Source organism: Psittacula echo (genome assembly GCF_963264785.1).
Source record: "Psittacula echo genome assembly, chromosome: 4".
In the NCBI taxonomy this organism is placed as follows: domain Eukaryota; kingdom Metazoa; phylum Chordata; class Aves; order Psittaciformes; family Psittacidae; genus Psittacula; species Psittacula echo.
The window spans coordinates 73389969-73417258 of record NC_137738.1 but is presented as its reverse complement, the minus strand read 5'-3'; the positions used below and the strand labels follow the sequence as shown (position 1 = coordinate 73417258).

The window sequence follows — 27290 nt, the reverse complement described above, 5'->3', positions numbered from 1 at the left end:
ACGGGACTTGTTATTTTCTTTCTGAGATGCCAATGTCAAAGACCAAGAGAGCAATACAAAAGTTGGCTATGCCAGAGAAAGTCCTCTGCTGCCCATTGGTCTACTTAAGTTCTTTTTGGGCCTCTTATATGATAATGGGTTTGCTCTTACTTTCATCCAGCCAATAAACAAATCATCAGCTGTTACAGGCTGTCCTTTGCCTTAGATGATTACTTATGTCAGCCTCCATAAATCTGAGGACAAGTGTTTATGTTTTTCTTTGTCATATATATGTTTGAGATATATCTATCATCTCTTTATCCTCTGAATGGAGAGGAAAAAGATAGTGCGTGTGATACACTGCAACGTTATTGCTGTTCTGCTGGGGTGCATGTCCTGTGCTGGTTGGGAGTCTGTGCTCCGATCTTATCAGAAAGCAGGACTTTGGGTTTCGACATAAAGATACATCCCTCAGTTTTGACAACTGTGATGCAGGCAAGAAGGAGGATGGGCTGAAATGGTTAGGCCTTTGGAGATGAGCAGTAATGTCCAAATTTTCACTGCAAATCTAACTGCTAAGTCTGCTGTCTGTAGCTGTTGCTATATAGAAAATTATGTCATCAAAATAGGTATTTCATAAATTTGAGAAGTGATTATTTACAGCTGCCACCAGAGGCCTCTTTTTAGCCAATTAATCAGGTGCTTTGTCTTTGCATTGCTCTTGTGAGCGTGTTTATTAGTGTATAGCTCTGAGTGAAACATAAATATAAATAATAAAAATTGCTGCCTAATTTTAATAATATTTTCTTTGTGTTTTAAAGATTTTTGATATTATGTTTAGTTTTGAAATAGGTTAGCATTTGTCATCTGTGAGAGAAGGAGATGAGGGTGCACCTGCTTGTAGCAGACTCCCATGGGCTTTGAATGGATCCCAGAATTAATTGAAAACTTCTCTCTGGTACAATTCCTGGGACGGGTAAATGTGCAAACAGGGGCTAGATTTTTCTTTTGTCGGTTTTCAGATGTTTAAGAATGAGTATTGAAGTTTGAGCTAGTTACAATAGCTCACAGAGTATATCCTGGGGGTCATTTATCCCAGCTGTTTCAGGAACCTATTCTGGGGTGAGATAAATTTGCCTCTGGAAATGTCTTAGTTTAAAAGTTTGTTTTTCTTGCCTTTTTAAAAAGAAAAAAAAAAACAAAAGAAAAGAAAAAATTGGAGAAAAAAAAAAGTTAAGGTAGTCTTGATTGAGTGTAGTGTAAAGTCAGGTGAGATAAATCACACCCTCACTGAAGGTGACACCTACTGCTGACAGAAAGGATGTAAGTAGTTGGCCTGCTAAAAAATATCTGACACCTCTTTGCTAGAATAAAAAGAGAGAATCTCTCTGTGTGTGTATATTTATATACTTTACGTAAAGCTTCATTACTATTTAACTTGGGAAAGCTTCTTGTGAAAAAAAAAGACATCGTTCCCTATTAAAGGCAATAGATACAAACAGTTCTTTGCCTCAGAAAATTGATCTAGTCTGTTTTGCGATTTTCTAGCATTCTTTAGAAAATAGCATTCCTTCTTTAGATGAAGATAAATCACTGATTTCACAGGCTGACAGCTTAAAAAGACATACAGGAAATATTTTAAGTCACTTAAATTAGTTTAGACCTGTATTTTATACATTATTGCTTTTCACAGAAATCCAGACAGGTAAAAAGTTTGAACTACATAAAGTGTAGTATATTTCTTAGTTGTCTATATTCAATCTGAATTTGTCATTTTGAACATATTTCAAACTGCTGAAACTATGACTTCTGTGCATATGTTATTTGATAGGCTCGATGTGAAAGCTTGATTTGTGGTGTCTCTTCTGAGATTTAGATTGGAGTTGTCAACTACTTAGAAAAATAACTTCTGAAGTGATTATTTTTCTGAATTTTGTGAAGTGTTTATACCAGAGATTTTTTTTTTTTTTTTTTTTTAATCCCTGTTTTTTTGTTTTCTTGTGCTGATGGCAAGGACTGGTTTAGGTTTGAGCTAGGGTGCTTGTATGTTATGATCACTTAAGGTTGGACTGTTCTCAAAAGATTCAGATCACACTAAAAGTGCCAATAGTTGAATCTGCCTTTTGAGCTGTAAAGCCTTTTAATAAAACATGGCATTTTGAAGACAAAGATGGGAAGCCAAGACTTTTTGGAGAGTAACCTCCATTGATCACAGTGATCACATTCCCATTTGTTTTCTGTCTTCCTGTGGTATGGTGCTTATTCTATGTGATTTACTGTGATAAAGCAATAGAATATGAGCAGGCTGATCTCACAATTTATCCTATAATTTGATAACAAGGTCACACCCTAGGGAGATGGAAGATTAGAGTGGAGAGCCCTTGTGCTGACAAGGGATTGAATCCAAGTCTTGCTCCTCTTCAACATCTGCCCTTACTACATCTCTAATTGAAGAGTTGAGTACCTGATGAGCTTTTGTCTCCAGGGCCATGATGCTTTGCTGTCCGTTCAATGTTAGCAGGTTATCAGCATGCTCAAAGCACACTTCAGTCTCTGAAGGATATAATTTATTGTGGTTGCTTAACAGTGGGTCCTAAAAGGCTTTTTGTGTGTATGAACTGTGTGTTTAGGTTCTTAAGTAAGCCTTTCATCATGCCTTAGTTGAGAAGCACAGATCTACTGCACGCTTGATGCAATGAGTGTCATATCTTCCTGTCTTTGTGATCTGCTTTTGTGCCCATGTCAGGTTGCTTTTTGCTCTCTTCATATAACATTATAATGTAATTTGATGTACTGTGAGATACCTGGGTGGTTACATGTAATTATTTTAGGTTACATGTCGTTATTTTGACTTGAGCAGGTTTTTTAAACTTTTTTTTAATACATTTTTGCTCAGTCACCATAGCCACTTAGTTCAGCCATGTGGAAGAAATGCAAGATCTTAGTAGTGTAATACAGCTGTCCTTATTTGTAGATCTGTTCCTAAAAGGAAGAAAAATAGTTATAACTCCTTTTTCATGATGGATGTTGGAGATTTCCTTTATGGAGGTGGGAGCTAGCCTTTTGCAAGGCAAGTCCATCAGCAGTTTATTTTTGCTGAGTGTAGAAATAGTTTTGTACATGAAAACACAGACTGTTCTGTAATTTTTCTAAAGGTTTTCACAAGAATAATAGAATGGGTTGTACAGGTTGTGTGTGCATAGCGCTCTGGTATAGTGTTTCTGAATGAGACATAATGTAATTCTTTGTGCTTTAACTGTAGAGGATTGAATATAAACCCAACATCAACTCCTAAAATGTAGCTAAATAGACCAGCATAAAAATTGTGTCTTAGGGAAGTGACACGAGGTTCTTTAAAAACTATGCGTTGCCTGTGCTGCCTCCTTAGGAAATATAACAGTGAAGGTTGTCTTTAGATTACTGAGCCTCTTGTCTATTTGTACATTCTCAAAGCACTATGTCGTTTCATGGACAAGTGAAAAGTTTAGTAAGACCCTTGTTTACTTTGACTATCTTTGCTGATTTCTGACTAAAGCTCTTTATTCCCTATGGCTGGAGTATGAGTGATAGAGTGGTTGTGATTCAGAGGAGTTAGCTGTCCACAGAGTGGATTACTTTCTTTTGAGGGAGAGAATGCATGCCCTGTGCTTATTGTAACATCAGCTTCCTGCATCTTTGTGTTTTATTCATGTATGAAGGAGCTGGGATCAAGCGTGATTTCTCCCCTTTATACCTTCAGCTGTAACCTTGAATACGTGAAACTCATGTGCTTCTCAACATGCACTGCTCATAACGAAACCTCTGCCTTGACCATGCTCTGCTGATTCCTCAGCTGTTGCATGTGGATTCAGACGTTTGCATTTAGTACAGGCTCAGCAAAGGTGTCAGTTCCTACCCAGGCAGGTAACATTTTGCTACTATTTGATTGATCAGCTGTGTTTTTACTGGAAGGCTAAGCTATCATGAAAGGTGCTGCTCAAGAAACTGAAACATGAGATGTATATGAAATATCTATAAAATGTTTTACTTTACAATGTACAAAATTGTTTAAAGATGTTTTTTCTCCCTTTGAGAAATCAAGTTTTCAGGCAAAACTTTTTTCCCTTCAACATGCTCAACAGATTTGTTTGAAAGCTTTGGAGAGTTTAGTCTGTGTGGATTTTTCTGGCTATGAACTGTGCGGTGGTGTGGTATTGATTAAAAGCCAATGGAACACTTCCCAGTGCGTCAGTGGTCACATTCAGAGTAAAATTATGTGGTTGTAGTGGTTTTTTATGTTGAAATGGATGTATTACTGGAAGTAGGAAATCTATCTGAGGAATAAGCCCTCTTAAGGGATTGTGCGAATTACTGTATTTTATTCACCCTGAATTGAGTTGAGGATGTTATTTAAACTTTAAATTGGTTAGTATCAATTTGCCATTTTCATTTTTGCAAGGGAAAACTTGCAAATACACATTTTTATGCTGTTGTATTATTTAAAAGGCAAGTATTTGCCACATAAAATGATAAAGATTTGCATTTATTACCTAATTAGTCATCTTAACTTTCTGTGACCTGTTGCTACTGTAAGTGCAAAGAAATGCTGAGAGCTATTCCTTCGTGACTTCATAATAAAAGAACTGTAGAGAAAAAAAGAAATAGTGGTGTCTCTGCAGAAACATAATTATGGGTTGACATTATCACCAATAGTAATTCTGAGGTTGCTTTTTCAGGAGGCTATAGCACAGCCCATTGAAGGGGTGTATGTTCTTCTGGGCTCTTGGTGTTGCTTTACTCTTCTGTAGGAAAGGTTCTACAGAGGTCAGAATAAGTGCTCCGCAGGCTGAAAGAAATCTCTACTTTCTCACTGAAAAGAGCAACTCTGAGCAAAAAGAAAGCAGCTGCAGGGAGAACTGATGGGTACTACAGCACTGGGGAGCAGATTAGGGCAAACTCTCTGCCTGTTTTCTATTAACCCTATTTGCAGGGAGCCATTACACACTGTAGAAATTACAGTGTGTATTAGTGCTTTCTTAATGTACAGGTAGCATTTTTGTCAACTTTTGTCATCAGAGAGGTGGAATAATTGTCAGTAGTAGATCTTTGGTGTCCTATACTTAATTGGGCAGCATGCTTTAGGAGATCAATTGGTCTACCAGCTTGCTGTTCCCATTCTTTTAAGTTTACTTCATCTAACTGGACTGTGAATAAAGGAAAATCAAGATCAGTGAGTCTGATGTGGGTTTTTATGTATTAATTGCCCTCACCAGGCATTGAACTGTACAGCTGTAGCATAGGTATCTTGGAACCGGATTTGTGTTTCTTGGCTATCTGTTCTTGATCTTTTGCCATTTTACATATTGCTCCTTGGATTTCTTACTGAATGGATCTCATACCTCTAAAACGTGATTAAAGTTGTACTGCTTGCATGATGACATTTAACTTTGTCACTGTTTCCATAAGAAACTCCTGTCTTTTGGTCTTGTAGTTTCATGTTGCTAGAGCATGCTGTGGACTGTTGCTTGGCTTCCAGAAGCAGAACACTGGAACCATGCTTGCAGGCAGTAATGTTAAAGTTATGAGAATATATGTAACAATTTTAGAAAGCAATTATTCACGTTTTGCTCTTCTATAGTTCAGGAAAGCTTTGAATGGAAGCCTTTTTGTTTGTTCCCATGCATCTTGTTTTAGGGAAGTACTTCAACACTGAGGCATTTATATATATGTAGTTCTGTTTTCTTCTCCCTCCCAGTATAAAAATAGTTGTCAATCTTTAATTCGTGTGTCAGGTTTTCATGTATGTATTAGTAAGTGGTACTTGGAAAAGAGGCTGACTATTGAAAACCTTGATTAAATAAAAAAAGGCATTTCTGTGTAGTTTAACTATGTGTATAGGGCTGATACGGTCTGTGAATTCCTCACAAAACCTTTTCCCCTTTGCCCGCAACCATATTACAAGCTTCAAATTGAAAGGCATATTCACATAAATGAGTAGTGACATGTAGACTGTGTTTAGAAGTTTTTTTATAGCTCTATAAATATATGATAATAAAAATATGATAAATATATTTTATAGCTCCAATGTATGGGTTGTTTTTTTCTTTTCCGTTGCAAGTGGTGCTGATTGAATTCTAATGGTACTTGGGGTGAAGTTTCACAGTGGTGTAATAGTGTAATGCATTGTATTTGTCTTATTGTAAGTATTTTTCTTTCCACGGTGAGCTTTCTGTGAGGGCAATCTGAAATTCATGGAGTATAAACATGGGCTACAGAGATTGCCAAATGGAGGTTTTGATTTTGTTTTTTCTTTTTTAAATTTATTTTTTGAATATGGAGGAATTTTTTGTTTGTTTGGGGCTTTTTTTGGGTGTTTTTCTTTTTTTTTTTTTTTTTTTTTTTTTTCATGTATGTGTGTGTGGTGTTTTTTTTCTTTTTTTAAGATACTTACCAAAAGTCTTAGAGCTGTACCTGGTAGGATGACAGGCTAAGTGCTGACCTAATCAATATTGATTAGGCTTAGTTTTCATTATGCTATTACCTTTTCCAGTGCTACTAATACAGAACTGGACAAACCATTTACCTTCCCTCCTATCTTTTTTACTGTGCTAAAGAGCCTGGACTTATGGACTGCTTTCATTTTTGGTCTGCCACACAACACTGCTCACCAAAATTTAAGGGTTTCTTCTAAATAAACTCAGTATATTCTATGATAACTTTTTCTGTTAAGCTATTATGGAGTACTCCTAAAATCCTCCAAGTCTTGAAGTTTTTTTTAGCCTGTTTGCCTCTTTCGCTCTGCAAATCTGGTGAGTTGAATTAATGTATGAAATCAACATTTTAGCTTGTGAACTAGAGGTGCTGATGTTATATGGTTGTTTTGCAAGTTTATTTAATTAAAAAAAATTGTAAGATTTTATTTATAAAATATAGTTACAAAAAAGAAGTCTTTAAGAGGGATTAGTTCAGGCTGTTTTCTCTTCAATGATAGAATATGAAAGATAACATATAAGAAGAAAAGCAGCCAGAAGTTGAATTAGTAAAGTACTGAAAAGTTTTTGTCTTTAGCAATCTAAAATAACCTTGTTAAGCATTAGAATAATCATTATCACTTTTTAAAATCAGGTGATGTGAGGAGAATTATCATTCACCAAGAGAAGAGACTGCCAGTATTATAAATACTTACAGTGATATCATTTTCAGATCATAAATTCATTCTTTGTTCTGTTTGAACTCTATGTGAAGTATTTATCCACTTGCCTGAGCAATAGTCTGTTTCAACTACAGTCACATTACTTAGATTAGTAGTGCAGTCTGCTGGAAGTTTGGACTGTACTTGTTTCTGTGTCTTGTAGCTGAAGACTTGCAATTGTTTACAGACAATGCTAATCAAACTTTCCGGATGAGAAAAACACTAAGTGGTAATTTAAAACCACTTGGTTAGATTATAATGCTTGTGCTGTTAAACGTGCATGATTTTAGCATCCAGCTGTGAAAAAAAGCATATTGCCAGTTTTGTTAAGTTACTTGGTCTGCAAATGACAAAACTGCAAAACCACTGTTTTGGTGTGCGTTCAAACATTGCCACTATGTACTAATGTATACTACATTATCTCTGGCATTTGTGGTGCATTGAGAGACTCAGTGCTTTTATAAATAAACATTAGAAACGCAGGAGTATAGAGAAAGAGATTGTGGTTTGCATTAGTCAAGTACCTTACAAGTACTTTCTGGCAAATGCTACTTAGGACATTTAGTTAGATATTTAATTTCTTTGTGCCGTGGTCTTACCATTTATAAAATATTTATAAATCTCTCATTTTTTCTATGTTGTGTAATGCAGATTCATAGTTTCATAGTTTTGGGCTTCCAGTGGCTTTTAAAGATTTAGATACTTTGTCTGATTTTCTTGAACACACTACAATACAGTCACTTAGTCCCTTTTTCCAGTTTTCTGAATTCTGCATGCCAGCTGTTTAATATCTGCTTTACCAATTCTCCTTTGAGGAAAATAAGTGACATCAAAGGCTAAGCAAAAGTCTCTAAAATTGTATTTTATTCTAAACAATTTTACCTGAGAAATCTAGATACTGTGATGAACCTGCTCATGAAAAGCTTTCTGCAAAAACAGAGCTCTAAAGAATATCAGAGAACACAGATTTTGTTACTGAACAGTAAATAGATGAGCTTCTGTGAATGGGAGTGTATAGTGGTTTTCTGTAAGCAAATGCAAATGTTGCTCAGAGTAGGAAAATGGTAAGAACAGTAACCACATTTTGTTTATCAGCTACAATGCTGGATAACTGGTCTTCCCTCTAGCCCTTCCACTGCCAAACTAAGTTTTGTAAAGATCCATAACATATCGATAGCTCTGCTAAATATTTTCTTCGAGTATGTATTGTCACTCTTGTCAATACACTTGACAAGTTTGGCTGTGCATTTTTATTGTTGTGCTCTGAGGTGTACAAAGCTTCTTGGTATTTCAAGGGATCCGTGTGTAGCATTTTTTCTCTCTGGTCCTTGCATATGTAGGGGATGTAAATGGGGAGATCTCTACAGGCATTTCAATGATTACAGTGATAAGAATTAATTTCTGACTCAATGTTCGAGGCCAAGCTGGATGAGGCATTGAGCAACCTGGTCTAGTGGGAGGTGTCCCCACCCATAGCGAGTGGGTTGGAACTAGATGATCTCAAGCTCCTTTCCTAACCATTCTATGTTCTATTCATTAGCACTGTATTAGGGTATCAAAGCTTCAGACAAGAAAGGCTCATGTGCACCATGTATGGTTCTTACACCAACTTCATGGTTTTCTGTTTGCATGATATCTGCCATAGTACATAAAGGTTTCCTTAGGGACTGGGAGAAAAATCTTCATCTGACACTTAATCTAATGCTATCACATTTCAAATTGTTTAGAGTAAACACTATGTCTCAGATATGTTAATAATACATAATGAGCAGAAAGAGGGAGCAAAGACTTTATTCAGTAGTATTCAGAGCTTTGAAATGAATGATTTACGAGCTTTGACTATTCTGTCACGTACAAATATGACTTCTGGCTTTTAGTTACTAAGCATATAAAGGGGTCAGCATGTCTTTTAAGTTGTTGCTTTAAGTGGAAAGTTCTATTTTCTGTGTATCATTGAATACAAGAAATGAGAGTTGGTTCTTTGAGGAGCAGACGATAAATAGATATGGAATATTACAAACTCTTAATGCTGATAATTTCTTCATGCTGCCGACTTTTTGATGCTATGGTGATCAGTACAATGGAAAAAATGTATATCAGTTAATAGAAGCAGGCTGTTTTTCTCAGGTTACTTTCACAATTTTTTTCAGCTCATCGAGAAAGGCTATTTAAAAGTAAAACGTGTCTTGGTTTATAGATAGACTTTCTTTTGTGTTCGTTTTAAAATTACTATAAGTAGTGATTCGTGGGCTAACACTTTAATCTGTTAAAAGATTCAGTGAAGCAATTAAGTGTAGCTTTATTGTATGTCAAGGTCTGTCTCAAACATGAGGCTTGCTTTGGTGTTTGTCATTGAAGAGGCTTCCATTGACGTCAGTGAAAAATGCATATATTTTGTGTCAGCTTCTAGGTCGCTTTGTATGTTACTACTTTATTGTTCTGCGCTAATTCATCAAATGTCATTGGCTTACTGGAGCTCTAAGTAGCATGTTACTTGTGCACAAAGACCATTAAACTTAATGGAAATGGAGAATGAATTTGGTTGAGTATAAATAGAATTAAAAGGCACATGATTAAGCTTTTAAATGTCTTTGGCATTGGGAGGAGTTCTTAATGTAATTTAATGTTTTTATTAGTTTTAGCTTGAATATCAAGACATGTAGATGGAGCAAGGTGGATGATTTTAATAATTTGCCAGAAAATAGATTAATAGGTTATGAAACTCAAGTTTATCTGTAAAGGAAATATTGCCGAATCTCAACCTTTGTTTACATCATGACTCAGTCTATATAAATTTGTAGTTTTTACTGAATTGAATGAGATGCTTGAAAAAGATCAAAGTGAAGTTATTGTAGTAGAAGCAACAGAGATGTTACTTAAACAGAAAATAACTATTGTTTCATGTTTCATGGTATTTTAATGGGAATTTAAATTAAATGTTACAGGCATATTACTAAGTGATAGCTCTGTGTTAATGATTTAAAAATCCCAACAACGTAGTAGAAATGTTCTGTGAAATGGAAACCTGAAAAAAAACCCACCCACCAGAGAACTCTCAGATGCAGGTTCCACGGTTTTTGATTTGGTATTTCTATCTTTTCTCATATGGTGCTATGAAGGCATAGAAATTAATTAATTTTTTTACTTTGGGTAGCAACATAGTGATAAAGAATGAAAGATAATTACTGTGTAAGTAATGAAGTCTGATTTTGTATGGATTTATGTTCCATATTTCCTACCTGCCAGCATTCCATATTCTGCATTTACTTACACTGGGATTTTCAGCTCCTTTCTAAATGGCTGCCTAGACAGAAGGTAGCAAAAGCCCCCACAGTTTATTGGTGCTTCCTGGTTGCAGAAAGAGCTGTGGGAAAGACAGTGTTAAGTGCAGCTTATCTTTTATTGGATTACTAAATTAGTAGGAGTACTAATCTCACTCACCCAGAGACACTGATTCTTACCAAGCTTGCAGGAACTTAATATGTTTAAGACTTTCATTTGGCTGCAAAATGGCTGTCAGGAGACTAACAAATGGACAGCAAAAGAAGATCAGGTTGCAGAACCCTCATTTCCTTGGTTAACAGGCTGAAAATGAATATATACTTTAAATGGCTATTCATTCCTCTGTAAGTTGAAGTAGATACAGAGAGTGTGTAACTGATGGAAAAGAATGGAGATCAGAGAAGAAATGAGGCTTGCTTAGATGGTTTTAATGAAGAGGGACCAAAAATAATGAAGGGATTATAAGACAAAATATAGCACTGAACGAATGAAAAGGGGAGTTGGTTGTTGCTTTAGAAAAATTAATTTAAACAGGAAGTAGTGTTCAGAAGAACATTAACAAGGGATACAGTAATTTTAACAATATAGGTTTATAAGATATTTGGCACAAAGTTCTGTAAACAATCTGTATTATTTAAATATTCATCACATCCATCAGAGACCTGCTAATGCTTATTTTTGAAAGGAGTCAAAAATGGCACAGGTCTTCTTTTCAGACAGCTGCTTGACCATCTTGGTCTACTTCATATTTTTCTTAGATTATGTCATGATTATTTTGCTCAGATCTTTCCATTGTATTGCCTCATGCTTTCCCGTATAATCCATGTTAGTAATTCAGATGCTAAATCCAATGAATCTTTGGCATAAGTGGGTTCAACAGCTGCGGTGAAACAGATGTATCTGTCTTTTGCTGAGCTGTATGCATTTGTGCTACCAGAATTGGAGTTAAGTACAAGAAATAAAAAAGAAGTGACTGCTGGATGCATATGTGCTGAAGCTTCTGCTTTGTATGGAGTTTTCAGTGCTTGTTCAGATTATAAAATGCACTAGCTTTCCCACTGAGCATACATACTGTGGACTTCCTTAGTGTGATTCTTTAAGTATTACTTGAAAAAGACAGTTGCTGATATGAAAAGTGTCAATAAAATGATTCTCCCCCCACACTTGAAAGACATCTTCACAGATGTTTATTGGTGTCTAGAAGCTTATTGATGTTCTCTTTTTCTGTGTCTAAAACATTTAGTGGACATATGGCAACTGGAAAACACTGCGTTAGGTCTGAGTTCATTGTTTTTGCCAAACTCTGGATATATGAAAGTTTGAAGATCTAGAACAACCTTTTTAAACATCTATGTCTCTTTTTGGTTGAGAAATCTTTTAAATCAGGCTAATAGTGTACTTCTGTGACCTGGACAAAGTCTCTCTGCTGTCCTGGTCATGCTAGAACTCCAGTATGAACCAGAGTGAAGAACAGACAAGTGTTATGCCACTTTTCTCTGTTCCTTTTATATACCTTCCAGAGTCCAGATCTTTTCTGCATCTTGGCATCTCTCTTGCCTTCATCTTTTCTTTTTTCTTGCTGTTAATTTCTTCATCTACATTTCTGCACTCCTCATTTTCCAAAATTCACGTTTTTCTTCTGTCTGTTCTGCCTTTAAGTTCTTATATTTTTGTTACAGTTTTTAATCTTCATTTGCAGCTTTTAAGAAACATTAGTTTCATTTTAATCTTTCTATTTGGAAAATAGAAAGAGTGCCCAGGTGGTAAATGACAGGTTAATTGCAGTAAATTGCAGGTTATCTTATGTCTATCTCCTGTTGTTCTAACTGCTGGCTTTCAGTCACATGCTGCACCGTAATGACTTAATAGCCTTTGTATGAGAAGATGCGTGTAACTTGCCATATACTTTTGTCATTACAGTTTAAATGCAATTATAGCTATGACTATTAATAAACAATATCTGAGATTTAAATATTTACTTTATTAACAGAATTATAACTTCTGAGACCTAAAATAAATGTTAGTTTTGAGCATGAGTATAGAAAAACCGAAGAAGCAAGATAATTTATGAAGAGTATTTTGTATGTTTAACAGTGTAATTAAAACAGTAAGGGAATAAAAAGCCTCAGAAGAGGACTTCATGGAATGTCAACTTAATGTTGTAATGCCACACAAACTTGAAGGGGGTCTTATATGTCCATGATGATTTCTGGGATGAAAAAAAATCTCTTTAGTGAAAAAGGATCTGTTTAGTGCAGCATTGTCTTGCTGTATTTGCCAGGACTTGCTACTTTTGCTTCCATTAGCAGGAAATTAAAAAGTAGTTTGGAGGGGAGAGAAGGACAAATTTGTCCATGGTGTGTTATTAGCTACTGGTCAGACTGTTGAAGTTTGGAGGCTGCTGCTGAAGCTCTTGGTTTCTGAAATCTTTACTATTAATTTTTATGTTTTAGGCTACAAGCTCAGAAATTGTTTGTATAGATGTATTTATTGTGGTTAACTAGGCAAATATGGTTCAAAGTACTGAGGAATTATGAGTCACCAGTCTAGCAGATTCATGAGTATTTTACATCAATTCAGTTGCCTTTATGCTTAAAAAGATCATTTAAGGAATCTGTTCATAATTATTACAACAACTGGGAGGTTTAGAGGCATTTGGTCAAAAGAAGCTGTTTTTCCTATTCATGTTACTTATTTCAGTAGTGTTACCCAGGTTGTATGTGGTGTCCTCAGAAATAAACAGGGAGTCCTTGCACCAGATTAAATATTCTCACTGTTAACAAGAGTTTCTGGCATCAGAAAACAAGAGATGTGAAAAAGTGGAGGATAAGAATGCAATAAAGATAGCATAGTGTAAAGAAGTGATAAGAAAAGCCAGGTGAGTTTTATTTTCAAATTTACTATTGACTTCTGAATCAGTTTTCTTTACCAAACAATCGATTCCAGTGCATATGGAGCAATTTATCTTAAGGCTATTAAGGGGTCATGCTATGAAATTCCAGAAGTAATTTTTCTTTGCCTATCTCTTACTGAAGTTTTTTAGTATGCTCCTAAATATTTTTAGATTAAGCAGGAGTGTCTATCTGCATAAAACGTAACTTTTCTCTATTGTCTCCACATTCTCTGACCATTATTAGCAGCTAATGTTTTCTTAGCAATTTACTGCTTTAGGATATGTAGAATGGTGTTATGAAAGTATTACAAATGGTTTTGTAGCAGCAAACTGAGGAAAAGATCCATCCTGATGTGGATTTCAAAGTGGCAAGGTTTAACCAGTACGTTATACAACATCAGCATAATAGCATGAATTATGCAGTCCTGTCCCTTGGCACCACTGAAAAGAGCCTGACTCTGTCTTGTTTCCACCCTTCCTTTGCGTATGCGTATACACTGGTGAGATCTCTTAATCACAGTCACAAGAGTAAGTTTACTGCATGGCATTAGGAAGTTAGTTACTGGCTGATAGAATATCAGTTTAACACTTTTCTGTGAAACGCTATACCGAACAGTGTTGAGATGCACCCTGTTGCATGTCATGTCTCTTTTATCTTTCCACAGTCTCAGCTATTTAAATTGAAAGTTGTTCTGGAGAATAATCCTCTGCTACTCTGTATTTTTATGATGCCTAACGCATTGGTAATCTGTTCTCAGTTCTTGGCTTTTCAGGAAGCTTATAAATCTCTCTGTTGAACATCTCCGCTATACCCTGACAATGCTGTGTAGGACATAAACGCCATAACTGTTTCATTACCTACTCTCTTTATGGCTTCTTAGGATGTTCTGCCTAGCTCTGTAGCCAACCCTTTTGGCTTTGACTAATGTTTTAAACTTTTCAGGCTAGTGTGTACGATTTGTTTGTTTGTTTTCATTTCTTATTATCTCTGCTCCACTATCTTCACACTACAGCATTATGTTTTCAGTGCTATGCAGGAAGACGCCACGTTAGTATTTCAGAATTATTTTTGGCATTTATAGTGTAAAGTGATACATATTGGAATAATAAAATCCTGGTGTGTTGAGGCAGTAAGTTTTATGATTGCGGTAACATTTTTCTGCAAGATGTTTTATATGTGCATCCCAGCTGTGGTCACATTAATTCTTTATGAACTGTTTCTGCCATATGTACATTTTAAACTGGGGAAAAGATCCATCCTGATGTGGGTTTCAAAGTGGCAAGGTTTAACCAGTACGTTATGAAACATTAGCATAAGAGCTGATTTAGAATACAGCTCTGCTGTTTTGAGATAGCTGGGGTGTTCTTTACTGTGAGTCATCTCAGTGACAGCACTCAGACTGCTTAAAGATGCATATCTCTTGCTTCAGTGAGCACTCAGTTGCCTTTTTGTGATAAAATTTAGGAAAATTATGTAAATTCATAAAATAAAATATACATTTCATAAATGATTAATAAAAGAATTACCAGGAAATTCTTTTATGCTGTTTTTCATCGCTAAAACTAGTGTTCTTCACTGAGACTGAAAGTTTCCATAGAGGAAAAGTATGATCTTACTGAGGCTAACTCATGCTCATCCAGTGTGATTACCTTCTGTGATAAAAGTATGTGGTTTTGTGATCAAGGGGTGAGCAATGGATAATAGGTACCTTGACTTCAGCAAAGCTTTTGATACTCTCTCAGAATACTCCTGTATCCAAGTTAGGATGTTATGCTCTGATCAGATACACAGCTAGCTGGGTAAAATCCTATTTGCATGATTGGGCTTAGAGGGTCATGGTTAATGAGGAGAGTATGGTATACTGCCTGGAGGTCAGTGACAGGCAAATGCTGCAGGAGTCTGTACTAGGACCTCTCCTGTTCAAACCTCATTATTAGTCACGGGAAGAGGTGATGGAGTGCGCTCTCATCAAGCTTGACAGCTGAAACAAAACTCTGGGTAGTGATGTGCTTGAGGGCAAGGCTGCCGTTTAGAGAAACGTAGACAAGCTGGAGAAATGGGCTGATGAGGAATGGCCTGACAGTGACTTTCTGAAATTCAGCAAGGTCAAATGGCAGGTCGTTCACCTGAGAAGAAAGAGCTTGTGACAGCAGAGGCTGGGAGTGCCTGGCTGGGAAGCAGATCAGTGGGCAAAGCCCTTGGTGGCGCTGATGGACAGCGGGCTGAGCGTAAGCCTGCAGTATCACTGACAGCAACGAGGGCTGACAGCATCCTGAGCTGTGTTAGCAGGAGCATGGCCTGGTGTTTGAAAGCAGAAATTGCCTCCTTCTGCTCAATGTGCAAGTCTTAGGGACCCAGTAAAAGAAAAATATTGATATGGTGAGCAAGGGCTGTCAGGATGGCTGAGAGCTGGAGCCCTTGCGCTTAGGTAGATGGGCACAGTCTAAAGGATATAAACACTGATGTAAATAAATGGAGCAGGCAGACTGTTACACCAATGCTGATGATTTTATTTATAATCCTTCTTATAAACAGGAATTGTTTGGTCAGATCTGTTGCTTGGAAAATGTGCTCCCATATAGGAGGAAACTGGGAGGAAAACCTAACCTGTTGCATGGACCTCTCTTGAGATTAGAAATGGTGAAGGCTCATCTGCTTAATGAAGGACCGTATTTCTTCCTGGGAAGTGTTTTTATTCTGACATAAGAGGCTGTGTAGGTTTGAACAAGAGCACACTAGTAAATTGGTTAAGTGGAGCTGATAGGAGAACTGGGAATTAGTTGTTGGATGTCTATTTTTAGACAACGTGCATGCTATTTATACTGAATCTCAGAACAACTTGTGATTCATGACACCTGAGCAAAATACTTTTATTGCTTTGGCACACTGAATTTGAGCTATATGTTTTCAGAGGTTTTTTATTTGTTTTGTTCTTAATCTTCTGAGACATTGGTGTAATATATACAGTTGGTAACAAAAGAAATAAATATATAGACATGCATCTGCATATAGATAATTAGGTAAAAATATTAAAGCAGAAAAAGTGCAGAGAAGTCTCTAAGTAACTTTTTTGAAAGCTTGGTTGGCACTCTAACAATTTATCAACTAAAACGCTTTTGAACTCCCTGTTCATTGTTCACTGTAAGAAAACGAAGCATAAAAAAGAAAAATTCTACCTATTTTGCTGATTTTCTCTCTTTCCTGCTTGGTCAGAGTTCGCAGAGAATTGTCTGAAAATAGTTTTTTGAGGTTTATTGCAAGCCTATTAGCTTGCTTTCTCGCTCCAAGTCATCTAGTAGAAATACAAAGTTATTCTGCAGAATGTGCAGGTTCATTTCTTGACCACCAGCTCAAATGTAGCTGAAAATCCTGGAAGTGATTTATTCACAGCCTTTCTGACAACAGAACCAAGGCTCACCAACTCCAGCAATAGGTGAGACGCATGTATGGGCTTAAGAATGTTTACTGCCTTTTGGCCAGGTGAGTTATGGACATATATGCACAATGTTTACCTATCTATATATATCTAGAATTATTTCAAAGGGTAAACCTTACAAATTTATTATGAATTTTGCTTTGTTTAACATAACAGTGTGATTTCGTTTGAAGTCTTAAAGTCTTAAAATTCCTTGGGACACAGAAACATAATGTTGCCTTTACTGTATAATCGATTTTTTTTTTTTTTCTACAGAGAACATTATTTATAATATGAAATCTTTCTTGATACTTTAAGCTTATTCTTAAACATAATTTTAAAGACATGTCAAAGGTCAGAGCTGTGATGGACAGCTGGCTGTAAATGAAAGTATGTTTGATTTTTCTTTCTTTTTTTTTTTTTTCCTTCCTCATCGTGCTGTTAGCATCCCCTCTTGCCAGTGTCAAAAACGTGGTCCAGCTTTTCCCTGTGTTCCAGATTGTTTGTTCCTTCCCCTTCCTTTGAAAACCCCTTTGGGGTTTTCATCCAGCTGTATTGCACTTATGCGATAGAGTTGATAAGAGCAGTAGCCAGGTGGAAATACAACAAGAGTGACCTTTTAGGGAGAAGAGATTTAAAGTGGCCGTATAAAATTAACTTAAGTCCTTTTCTTGGAGCTTTACTCCTTATTAGAAATCAATATTTGAATGCACAATAGTAACTTTAAAAGAGCTCAATGGACAGTATGACAGCTGTATCCAACATGCTACACCTTAGTACATGTTTTGATAATTATTTCATGTTTTTTTCAATTTATTGTTTGGTTTCAGGTAAACAACTCATTCAGCAGCAAATGCATCTCTAATATTTATCTTAATTTTCCTACGTTTTTCTTCATTACTACGATACTTGGAGTTATAACACGTTATACTTTTGGATCTTTATTTTCTCTAATAGCTGGTCTTCTACTCTGATTTAAAATTACTTGGGTTTTGTTTGTTTGTTAGGCTTTGTTTTTGTTTTTAGCTTTTCCTTCAGAGAAGGCAGGTAAAGGTAGAAACACTGTATCGGAGAAGGGTTGTGCAGCAGGACAGCCTCTCTTGTCACCCTGATGTGCTAAGGTCGCATGCTGCATTGAACACTGGTGGAGGGCTGTTCTCTGTTCTTTCCCTTGTCCCTGTTTCCTGTTAGTGTTGTCTGCTTCTATGGACTGTGTTTTGCTACTCTGTTAGAAACCAGAATCAGTGCCTCTTCATTTTTGTGCTCTTTGCAGCCTGTGAGCCCTAGTGGATCTGCCCATCCTTGCTATGAAATTGGTTATTGTAGATCTTTTTGCTTTGGGGAAGGTCATTCCATGCTTCTGAAGCTGGCAGTAGGTCAGAGCTCTGTCCTGGGCCGCAGCCTGCAACAGGAGCCTCAGCTGTGCCATCTGCAGTCAATGAATTCCAGGCTTGTAGGTCAGAAAGCACAAACCTCAGCTATATCAGCTGAACAAGCAGACAGTGGTGGATTAGAACCTCGAAAGACAAAGATTTATGCTCCGCTAATATGGATCAGTTAAAATGATTTGCACTTTTTAGCTATTTGTGTCAAGCTAAAAAGAAATCAGATTTCTTTTTCATTCTCTGCTGTTAATCAGCGTACTCATCTACTATAGACTGCCCATGCTTTTTCATTGTATTGTTTGAAAAATTTCTCTTAAAGATTTTTCTCCAATGGACTTCCAAAGTGATGGAATAAGAATGGTGTGGTTTCCTTTCCAAGTAGTTTTCTCTTTGATCTACATACATTGTTGCCAACATACTGCTAGGATTCTCCGCTACATTATTGTAATACTGTGATATACTTACAGTAGCCTTACGAATCTTAGCAGAATGAGCATAAGGCTGACTGTCTTATTACCAGCAGTTGTGAAATCTTATTCATACTTTGAGCTGTTGAGCTGTGTGTGATGGAATAATGGTTTTTCTTGTAATTTGTTTGTCTTCTCATCTTGAGTTAACTGATAAATGAGTTCCAACTTTTGGGAGTGTAGTGTAGACATCTCAATATAGTAGATTTTAAGACTCACTCTAATTTTTCTTCTCTGGAAATTTAGTAGTGTTGAAAACCACACCAAATGATGTTATTTTATTTACTTTTAATTCAGATTAATCATTTAATATTTTTTCTTCAGTGGTAAGGGTTATTTTTATTGCTAGATTGGAGCTTTGAAGAGTGCATACTATACCTAGCTTTTACTGCTTCTAGGAAAAGGTAGCTCATCAGGGCAACTGTGACAGTTGTAATTTGCAAACTAGATCATGGTTCTTAGGAAGTTACAGGGCTTTCTCATGTCCAGGTTATTAGGACACATCCTATTTCTCTTCTATTCCTTCTTTTGGCACCCTAGTAAAAAAGTGTTCTTGAGGATCTATTTGGTTTTCCAGAGATCCCATAACCCCAATAAAGATCTGGGATGTCTGGAAACGGGGGATGCAATAACTGCATTTAAGATTGTCAGTATATCACATACTCAAACAATTCACTGTATCTGGGATGTGTCATCCTATGGATCTGTATGTGCTAAGTAAATGTAAACCACAGTGATTCACAGATGTCAGGTTATGTTATGTATTTCTCTAGGGAAAGTGTTGAGTAGAAATCTGAGATCTTCTATCCCTATGCTTATGGTGTTCAGTACCAAGAATGCTGCTATGCAATTTCATTTGTTATTGAAACATTGAAAGGAAAGTAGCTTCCCTAAGGTTTTACAGTTTCCAAGGACAGATTCATTAAAGCTGATCTAAAAATGAAAAAAAAAAAAAAGAAAAAAAGAAAAAGTTTTTTGAGGCATTTGTTGAAACTTTACCAAGTTTTGGTGGGTTTTTTTTTAAGCTTCCGTATCTGGTTTGTTTTCAGGAAAGGCACACATCAATGCTCATTTTTATATAATTTTATAATTGTTTCATACATGCTTAGTGCAAAATGGATATAATAAATAGAATTTCAGTGCTTTGCCAGCTTCTTTAAAATGATTTTAGAAAGCAAGTTTTTCAGTTATGCAGGATACTTTTATACTCACTAAAGGATACATTGAAAAGTATGCAAAAATTTAAATGTGAATGTAAGCATCAAAATATTTCCTTTTCTGTGAGAGATGGAAATCTTTTCTTTCTGAGAAGATTTTCTTCTTAAAACAGGCAATTTGCCATTGTGACACAATGACAGCCATTTATAATAAAATGCTGACTTTGATAATGTCTTTAAAGGCCGTTGCTATGTTAATGAAGCAACTGGTTAAGCTGGAAGTAGTGCTGTTACTACGTGTGGAGAATAATAGTGTAAAATGCAGTTTACTGTCAAACTAATTTTGGTTTAAGTCTGCTTTCTTCTAAGTAAGGGCATAGTATGTTATTGGTAGTGTCAGCACTTAGATTTCAAAGTGCTTGGAAGTGCCAGACTTGTGTTGTTTTCTTCTGTCATCAGTGCCTGTAGGAGGGGAGAAAGCGGCCAACATGTGAATTGAGAGTTGAACAGAGAAATGATAATAGAAACTCTTGGATAAAAAGTGTCACCAGGGAGGTTGAAAATAATTTGCTCAGCTGCTTCACTGCAAAAATCCTGGGCTGCAGTTCAGAAAGCCTTCAAAGTACACTCTGAAAGCACTAGTTTGGCAAAGGCACTAGGTTTTCTTTTACATTTCATTATCAGGGTGATCATGCCATTAGCCTTTTGCTCTGACACAAAATCAGTGGTCATCCTTGTGGATGACACTGATGTAAAACAGTCCTGACAATGAAATTGAGGTGGAATAGTACATTCAGTATTGGTTTCTGGTTTTGTTTTAGGGTTAATTTAGTAGTTGAAAGCCCTAGAGTCTTTTCTCTTAATGACTGGATATAGCACAGGTGACAGTGGTGTGTCATGACCTGTGTGTCAGCTACCTTCTGGAGAGAGGAAGAACTGCTGAGGTTTTCGTGAGCAAATTCTGGTTTGTCTTTGATCTCTGAATGTGTCTCTGGGGTGGTGTTTGCTGCTTTGTGCTAACTGCCCACTGCTGCAGGATAAATCCAATTATCTCCTTCAGCTGGCTTACCCCATGGCCCCTTTATTGCTTGAGGAGATGTCAGGGATGGGCTGGGAACAGTAGGTTCTGGGTAGGGTAGGACCTCTTCCGTATGGGAGCAACCAAGGTTGCATCCGCTGAACTTAGCTGTGAAAGTGCAGAGTGACAGTGACACAAAGAGGAGCTATGCTCTCTAAATGCCTGGGTGTTGCTTTTGACTTTCCTCTATGGTCTATTATTAAAGATGGCAAAAAAGTTTCCATTTTGATTTAATTTGAAATAGGTTATACCTACAGAATGACTTAGTACCCCCAGAAATACCTTTGGACTTTAAAGATCAGCAAGCAACAGCTTCTGATTGTGCATGTAAAGAAGGAACATTTTTATTCATGCCAATCTCCTAAGCCATACCATATTTTTTTTTAAGACGCATTTAAAAAAGTATTCTACATGAGCTGCAGAATGTGCATACACTTCAACATTTTAACCTTTTATTGAGGTAAGAGTAGTGTAAAGATTGGGGTTTTAGTAGAAAGAGTGGGGATGTTAGGGAAATGGAGGAGTATCAAGCACTTACAAGAACTGCAACAAGTTGTGAGGAGACAAAATATGCCATTCCTTAAAAAGCCATCCTTTTCTCTAATTAATCCAAATGGAAAAGAAACCCACTCCAACTATCCACCTTTTTAAAAGGTAATAAAATGGTAAGATTCTGTGCTGGAGAATTTGTTACACTGATTTACTCACTGTTTTCTCCAGTTTTATGCCACTGCTATTTCCCATGAAGTTTGAAGGTTGAGAATCCCATTAGCTAATGTTACTGTGCTGCATTTATTTGGGCTGTAAATGCTCTTCTGAATACTGGGCTTCAGTTGGGCTGACTTTAATTGTATGGCACAGAAAGGCAGTGTTGGTGAATAGAAATAGTAAAGTCACGAGGTCCTGCAGAGTTGGACTTTTAGCGTGGTTTTTAATATTTCTGTCCAAGATATAAAAACTTTTGAAACCATTACTGATAAAAATGTAGAGGTAACAAACAGCTGGAGAAATAGATAAAATAGACAGTTATTGATAAAGAGGAGATGCAGTCTTTAACTGGGCTGCGTTCTGGCACACAATGTATTTTTCAACATATCCAAATATAATTTTGTATCTTGAAATAATAAATGCACACTGTATTTCCATCTTTATTCCAAGAAGTAATTATCCTTCAAGGACAAAACCCTCTGTCCCAAGAACAGGGGATTGCAGTCATCAGTTGAAGCTGGACTCAATGTTGTTATGCTTTGGCCAAAAGGCTTCATGCATCCAAGAGCTCCAGTACTGAGGTTATATTGTCTCCGTATTTGGTGGTGCTGTGAAAAAGTCTGAAATGCTGTTTCCAGATGGGTGTACTTCAAGAATGACATTGAAAACTGGAGGTGATTCAGGATATGGTCATAAGAGTGATGAAGGAATTGAAAGTGTGCTGTTTGGTGAAAGATTTAGAGCTCAGTCTGCTTTGTTTACCAAAAGTGTGGTCAAGATACCATTTGATCACAATCTTAATGTATTAATGTAGGAAGCAGATATGTGATAATAGATAGTTTCTTCATCCAGCAAACAGGAGAAAAAGAATCAACAGCTTGAAGTTGAAGTCAGCCAAATTAGTTTGGAAATAAGGTGCAGAATTTTAACAGCGAAGGCAGTTAAACACTGAAACAACTTACCAATAGCTGTGATGCATTTGCAAATGTTGGAAATACCATAGCTAGGATTGCACGTGTTTCTGAAAGACTGACTGTCATTTAGGAACAAGTGCTAATGTGAAGTAGAAATTGATGCAGGTGAGCCTGTAATACTCAGGAATTGCAATACTTGTGTCCTTCCTTAAAAGTTCAGGACTGTATTTGCAGTGCAGTGTGGTGGTTAATTTCTGCTTCTTTTGATTCTGGTTTAACCAGTTGGAGAATTTTTATGGTATTTCTAACTGGCATGATATGATGCAGGTATCCATGCTGACCCTAAACAAGCTAGGATAGGTACTAAAAACACCAAAGCTATGCTAGTTTTCCAACAGGAGTGACAAACAGTGCTTTTTAACAGGGCGGAGATGCTTGTATACAATGCTTGATCACAGCTGCTTGCTCATTCTTAACAAGTTCCTACAGGTAAGGAATCCTTGAAGCCTTGGGAAGTTATATGTAAAACTAAGGATTTCTCATACAGGAGAAGCAGGTTTCCAAACTGAGAATTTTCTTCTTTTTATTTTTTCCTTTATTGTTTACTTGTGGTCAATTTGAGAACAGGTAAAATAATACAAGAAAAGTTACCAGCTACTTAGAGCAAGAAGCTGTATTGGACTCAGGAAACCTGCAATGTGAAAATATTTTGAGGCTGAGAAGTTGTGAAGGAGCACATTAAAGGTCCTATTTTTACTCTTTCCTAAACATCAGATTATCTCCATTGTGTAGAAAAGATACTGGACTGCTAGATTACTGATCTGATCCCATGTGGATTTTCTTTATGAGTCCTAACAAAGTCTGTTTCATACTACTAAATTCTGAGAAACCGAATCTGTAACTTTGATGATAGCTTGTAATGTTTCAAAGTGTGAACCTCTCACAATAAATACATGCAAAATAATATTTGTTTAAACTAAGAGGATTAAAAAAAAAATCTTTGAAATTGATTAATTGTATTGTTTTTCCCATGGCAACTTAAAACTGATTGTATCAGTTTTATCATATCAAATTAAAACTGGAGTGTACATTTTGTTCGTTTAACTGTCATTTTGATTTATTGGACAGACTTACAGTGCAGTTAATGCCTCTGCTCTTTAGATAGGAGTTTCCAGTGCTGGCAAAAGAAATTCAAGAAATGGGCCTTCATAACTGTGGGTTACTTTCCAACTGTTGAAATGCCTTTTCCTGTCTTGTTTAGCTCTGAATGTTGTCAAACCACTTCATAGTACAGTATATGGATCATCTTGTTTATAGGCCTGTGACTTGCCAATACATCTGTGGATGAGCTATGTAGAGCCATTGATTGAGTCATAGCTAGAAAAGTAAAAGAAATAGAAAAGTACTTGAATCAGAAGGAAAACTGTACAATTAAGGCATTAGCTTTATGAATTCTATTATGCATGCAGCTGCCTGACTGGAAATGTGCTGGCGTAGACTTTAAATTGAAGATCACAGCGTTAAAAAAGTGTGACTTGATAGCCTAGCACTGTTGTGGGCTTTTGCACTTGATGACTAATGGTGCACCAGCAGTACACTATGTACTTATCTTAAAAATCAGACTGTAACTGTTCTTGAAAGATTAATATACACATTATTCTGATTTTTTTTCCTAATATATGTGTCTCTAGAAGTTCATGAAACTTTTCTATGCACCTTCTGACTATATGTGTATTATGAAATGTGAGATGTTGCTGCCATATTTCTGACCAAAGGTATCTCATGTTGTTTGATTCTAGGCAATTTAGCATGTAGTTGCAGTAAACGGTAAGATATTTGGGTGTGGTGAAGCTTTATACTCCCGTCAGATTAAAAATATTTTTCTTCCATTGTTATGTTTCATAGTGAATACTTTTTCCAATTAAAGATACTTAAATCACCTTCTATATATATTGTGCTATGTGATTATTTATAAAGTTGATCATGTAAAAACCACACAAACTTTGAGATCTAAAATTAGAAAATGTTGCTTCTAATTGCCATGTAAAACTTAAATAAGCATCATGAATCATATCATTGTTTTTTTCCTGAAATTTTTATTTAACAATTTCACTTACTGAATAGTTATGATTCATGACTTTACCTGGGATCTGGTTGTGCAGAGATATGTGTCAGTGAAGGATTTCTTTACATGTGTTTCAGAATCCAAGTTTTTATCAACAGCTTCTTAAAATCCTTGTTCTCCTTCAGAAATGCTACAGTTTGCATTGATAGGGTGAATTCATAGTCAATGGAATAAATTTTTATTCTTGATATTTGCTTAAAATGGAAGATGGAAACACTTCTGCAGGAAATATAAAAACATCCTATTAGTTTTACTTAATTTAGACTTTTGATTTATCTTTCACAGTATCACAGTATCACAGTATGCTAGAGATTGGAAGGGACCTCAAAAGATCATCTAGTTCAGTCCCCCTGCCAGAGCAGGAATACCTAGATAAGGTTACACAGGAATGTGTCCAGGTGGGTTTTGAATGTCTCCAGAGAAGGAGACTCCACAACCTCCCTGGGCAGCCTGTTCCAGTGTTCTGTCACCCTCACTGAGAAGAAGTTTCTTCTCAAGTTGAAGTGAAACCTCTTGTGTTCCAGTTTGTACCCATTACCCCTTGTCCTATCATTGTTTGCCACTGAGAAGAGCCTGGCTCCATCCTCGTGACACTGCCCCTTTATATATTTATATACACTAATAAGGTCCCCCCTCAGTCTCCTCTTCTCCAAACTATAGAGACCCTGCTCTCTCAGCCTTTCCTCATAAGGGAGATGCTCCACTCCCTTAATCATCTTAGTTGCCCTGTGCTGGACTCTCTCCAGCAGGTCCCTGTCCTTCTTGAACTGAGGGGCCCAGAACTGGACACAATATTCCAGATGCGGTCTCACCAGGACAGAGTAGAGGGGAAGGAGAACCTCTCTCGACCTACTGACCACCCCCCTTCTAATACACCCCAGGATGCCATTGGCCTTCTTGGCCACAAGGGCACGGTGTTGGCTCATGGTCATCCTGCCGTCCACTAGGACCCCCAGGTCCCTCTCCCCTACACTGCTCTCTAACAGGTCGTTCCCCAACCTATACTGGAACCTGGGGTTGTTCCTGCCCAGATGCAGGACTCTACACTTTCTCTTGTTATATTTCATCAAGTTATTTTCAGTGAAAAATGCAAGAGGGGAGAAATATCTGCATTCTAACAGTGCTAATGATGTCATATTTTTCATATATTCCATGTGCAGTACAAGTAATAAATCACAAGAGCTATAATTTGATTACATTTTGGGGTTTGTTTTTCCTTTCAGTCAGTGGTGAAGACTGGGCGATTGCTGATAAGCCACGAGGCTCCCTTGACAGGAGGATTTGCTTCTGAAATCAGTTCCACAGTTCAGGTACACAGGTTATTTGTATGGAAGTTTTCTGAGTGGCTGAATATGTTTACTTACAAAAGGAATGTTTATTACCACATTAAAAGTTGAGGTTTTTTTTTTTTAAGTTATTCTTTTACGTTTTTATTAGATTTCAGTTTTGTGGATGTTTGCAATACGTTACCTCAACATCTGAGAAACCATGTACCTACCAAGCACTGTGCATAGCTTCTGCTACAGCAGACATTTTACCTTTTAGTGAAAAGCAGGGAGGAGGTGCTGTCAGATGCAAAGGGAAAATCTTTATGTATGGTCTGATTTTAATGTACTTTTTTTACTTTTCTCATATTTTTATCTCTAAAGCTTCTTTAAAATGCATTCTAGGAGTGTTGAAATCTGACACAGAAAAAGCACCCAAACTCAGTGCAGAGTAATGTGGTGTTACACATAATGTTCAGAGATTTAGGAAAGCACTCTGTGGAAGTGGTTCATGCATAGTGCTGTAGATGCTCACACTTGTGGAGAGCTTGTATGCACAGGACAGCTCTGAAAGGTTGAGGTGCACATCACTAGCAGTTGTTTGGAGCATTAGGCTTTAACTTTTCTGGAAGTCCTTTTGAGCTTTCTGACATGTTTGATACCTGTACTTGCATACAGATTTTCACCCTAACTTGATTTCTTTCCTATGCACATCAGTGATACTGGTTTATACAAACATCCAAACTAATTGTGTCCATCACCATCTGATTACCATTTTCTGATTATTCTGTTCTTAGAGTAGTTAAATTATAGATCTAGAGAGAAATGGGATTCTAAATTTCACAAAATATAAACTATGGTTTATATTTTGTGAAAGTTGTAGTAGTTAAAGTCTGGGAATTAGCCTTTTTGTAGGAAGGAATAGACTTAATTGTTCTGGGAATGTAATTTTGAATTGCATATGCATAAGGAGTCAGAAATCTGTTTCTTGATCTATGTTACAATTTCTTTTAAAGAGTAATTGTATTAATTTTAGTATAATTAAATGGAGGTATTTTTTTTTTTCCTACCAAAATTTTGTCTCTGTTAACAATCAAATATTTATCATCCTTTTAAGTAATTAGTATTTGACCTCACTTCTCTTATAGGTAGCCTCTTTGATTAAAATAGGTCTAAGAAAGTCATAAGGTACTGCCAAAAGTGTGTTGAAAGTAATGATTTTGCTGAAATTCTTACAAAAATGTGAAATAAACTCAACCCAAAGAGCCTGACTTTCAGTGTCTTGCATTATTAATAACACTGCAAGAGAAAACTATTTTAAGCCATGCAGTAGTCTCATAATTTACTGACATAGCAAAGAAAAGCATATGTGTTGGAGAAAAAAAGTGAGCTGAAAACTAAAAAAGCTCATCAGTAAATATTACTGGAAGAGCGCGAGATGCAAAATGTG

General features: G+C 36.5%; 1 protein-coding gene across 1 annotated transcript in view; it reads left to right on the top strand.

The window, feature by feature from the left end:
• Positions 1-27290, top strand: part of BCKDHB (branched chain keto acid dehydrogenase E1 subunit beta) — a gene marked incomplete at both ends in the record, with an annotated part of 115016 nt that overhangs the window by 47157 nt on the left and 40569 nt on the right. The window contains one exon of the mRNA XM_080616128.1: positions 25799-25885. Within this exon, the coding sequence (XP_080472254.1) occupies positions 25799-25885 (87 nt within the window). The remainder of the gene's footprint in view (positions 1-25798; positions 25886-27290) is intronic.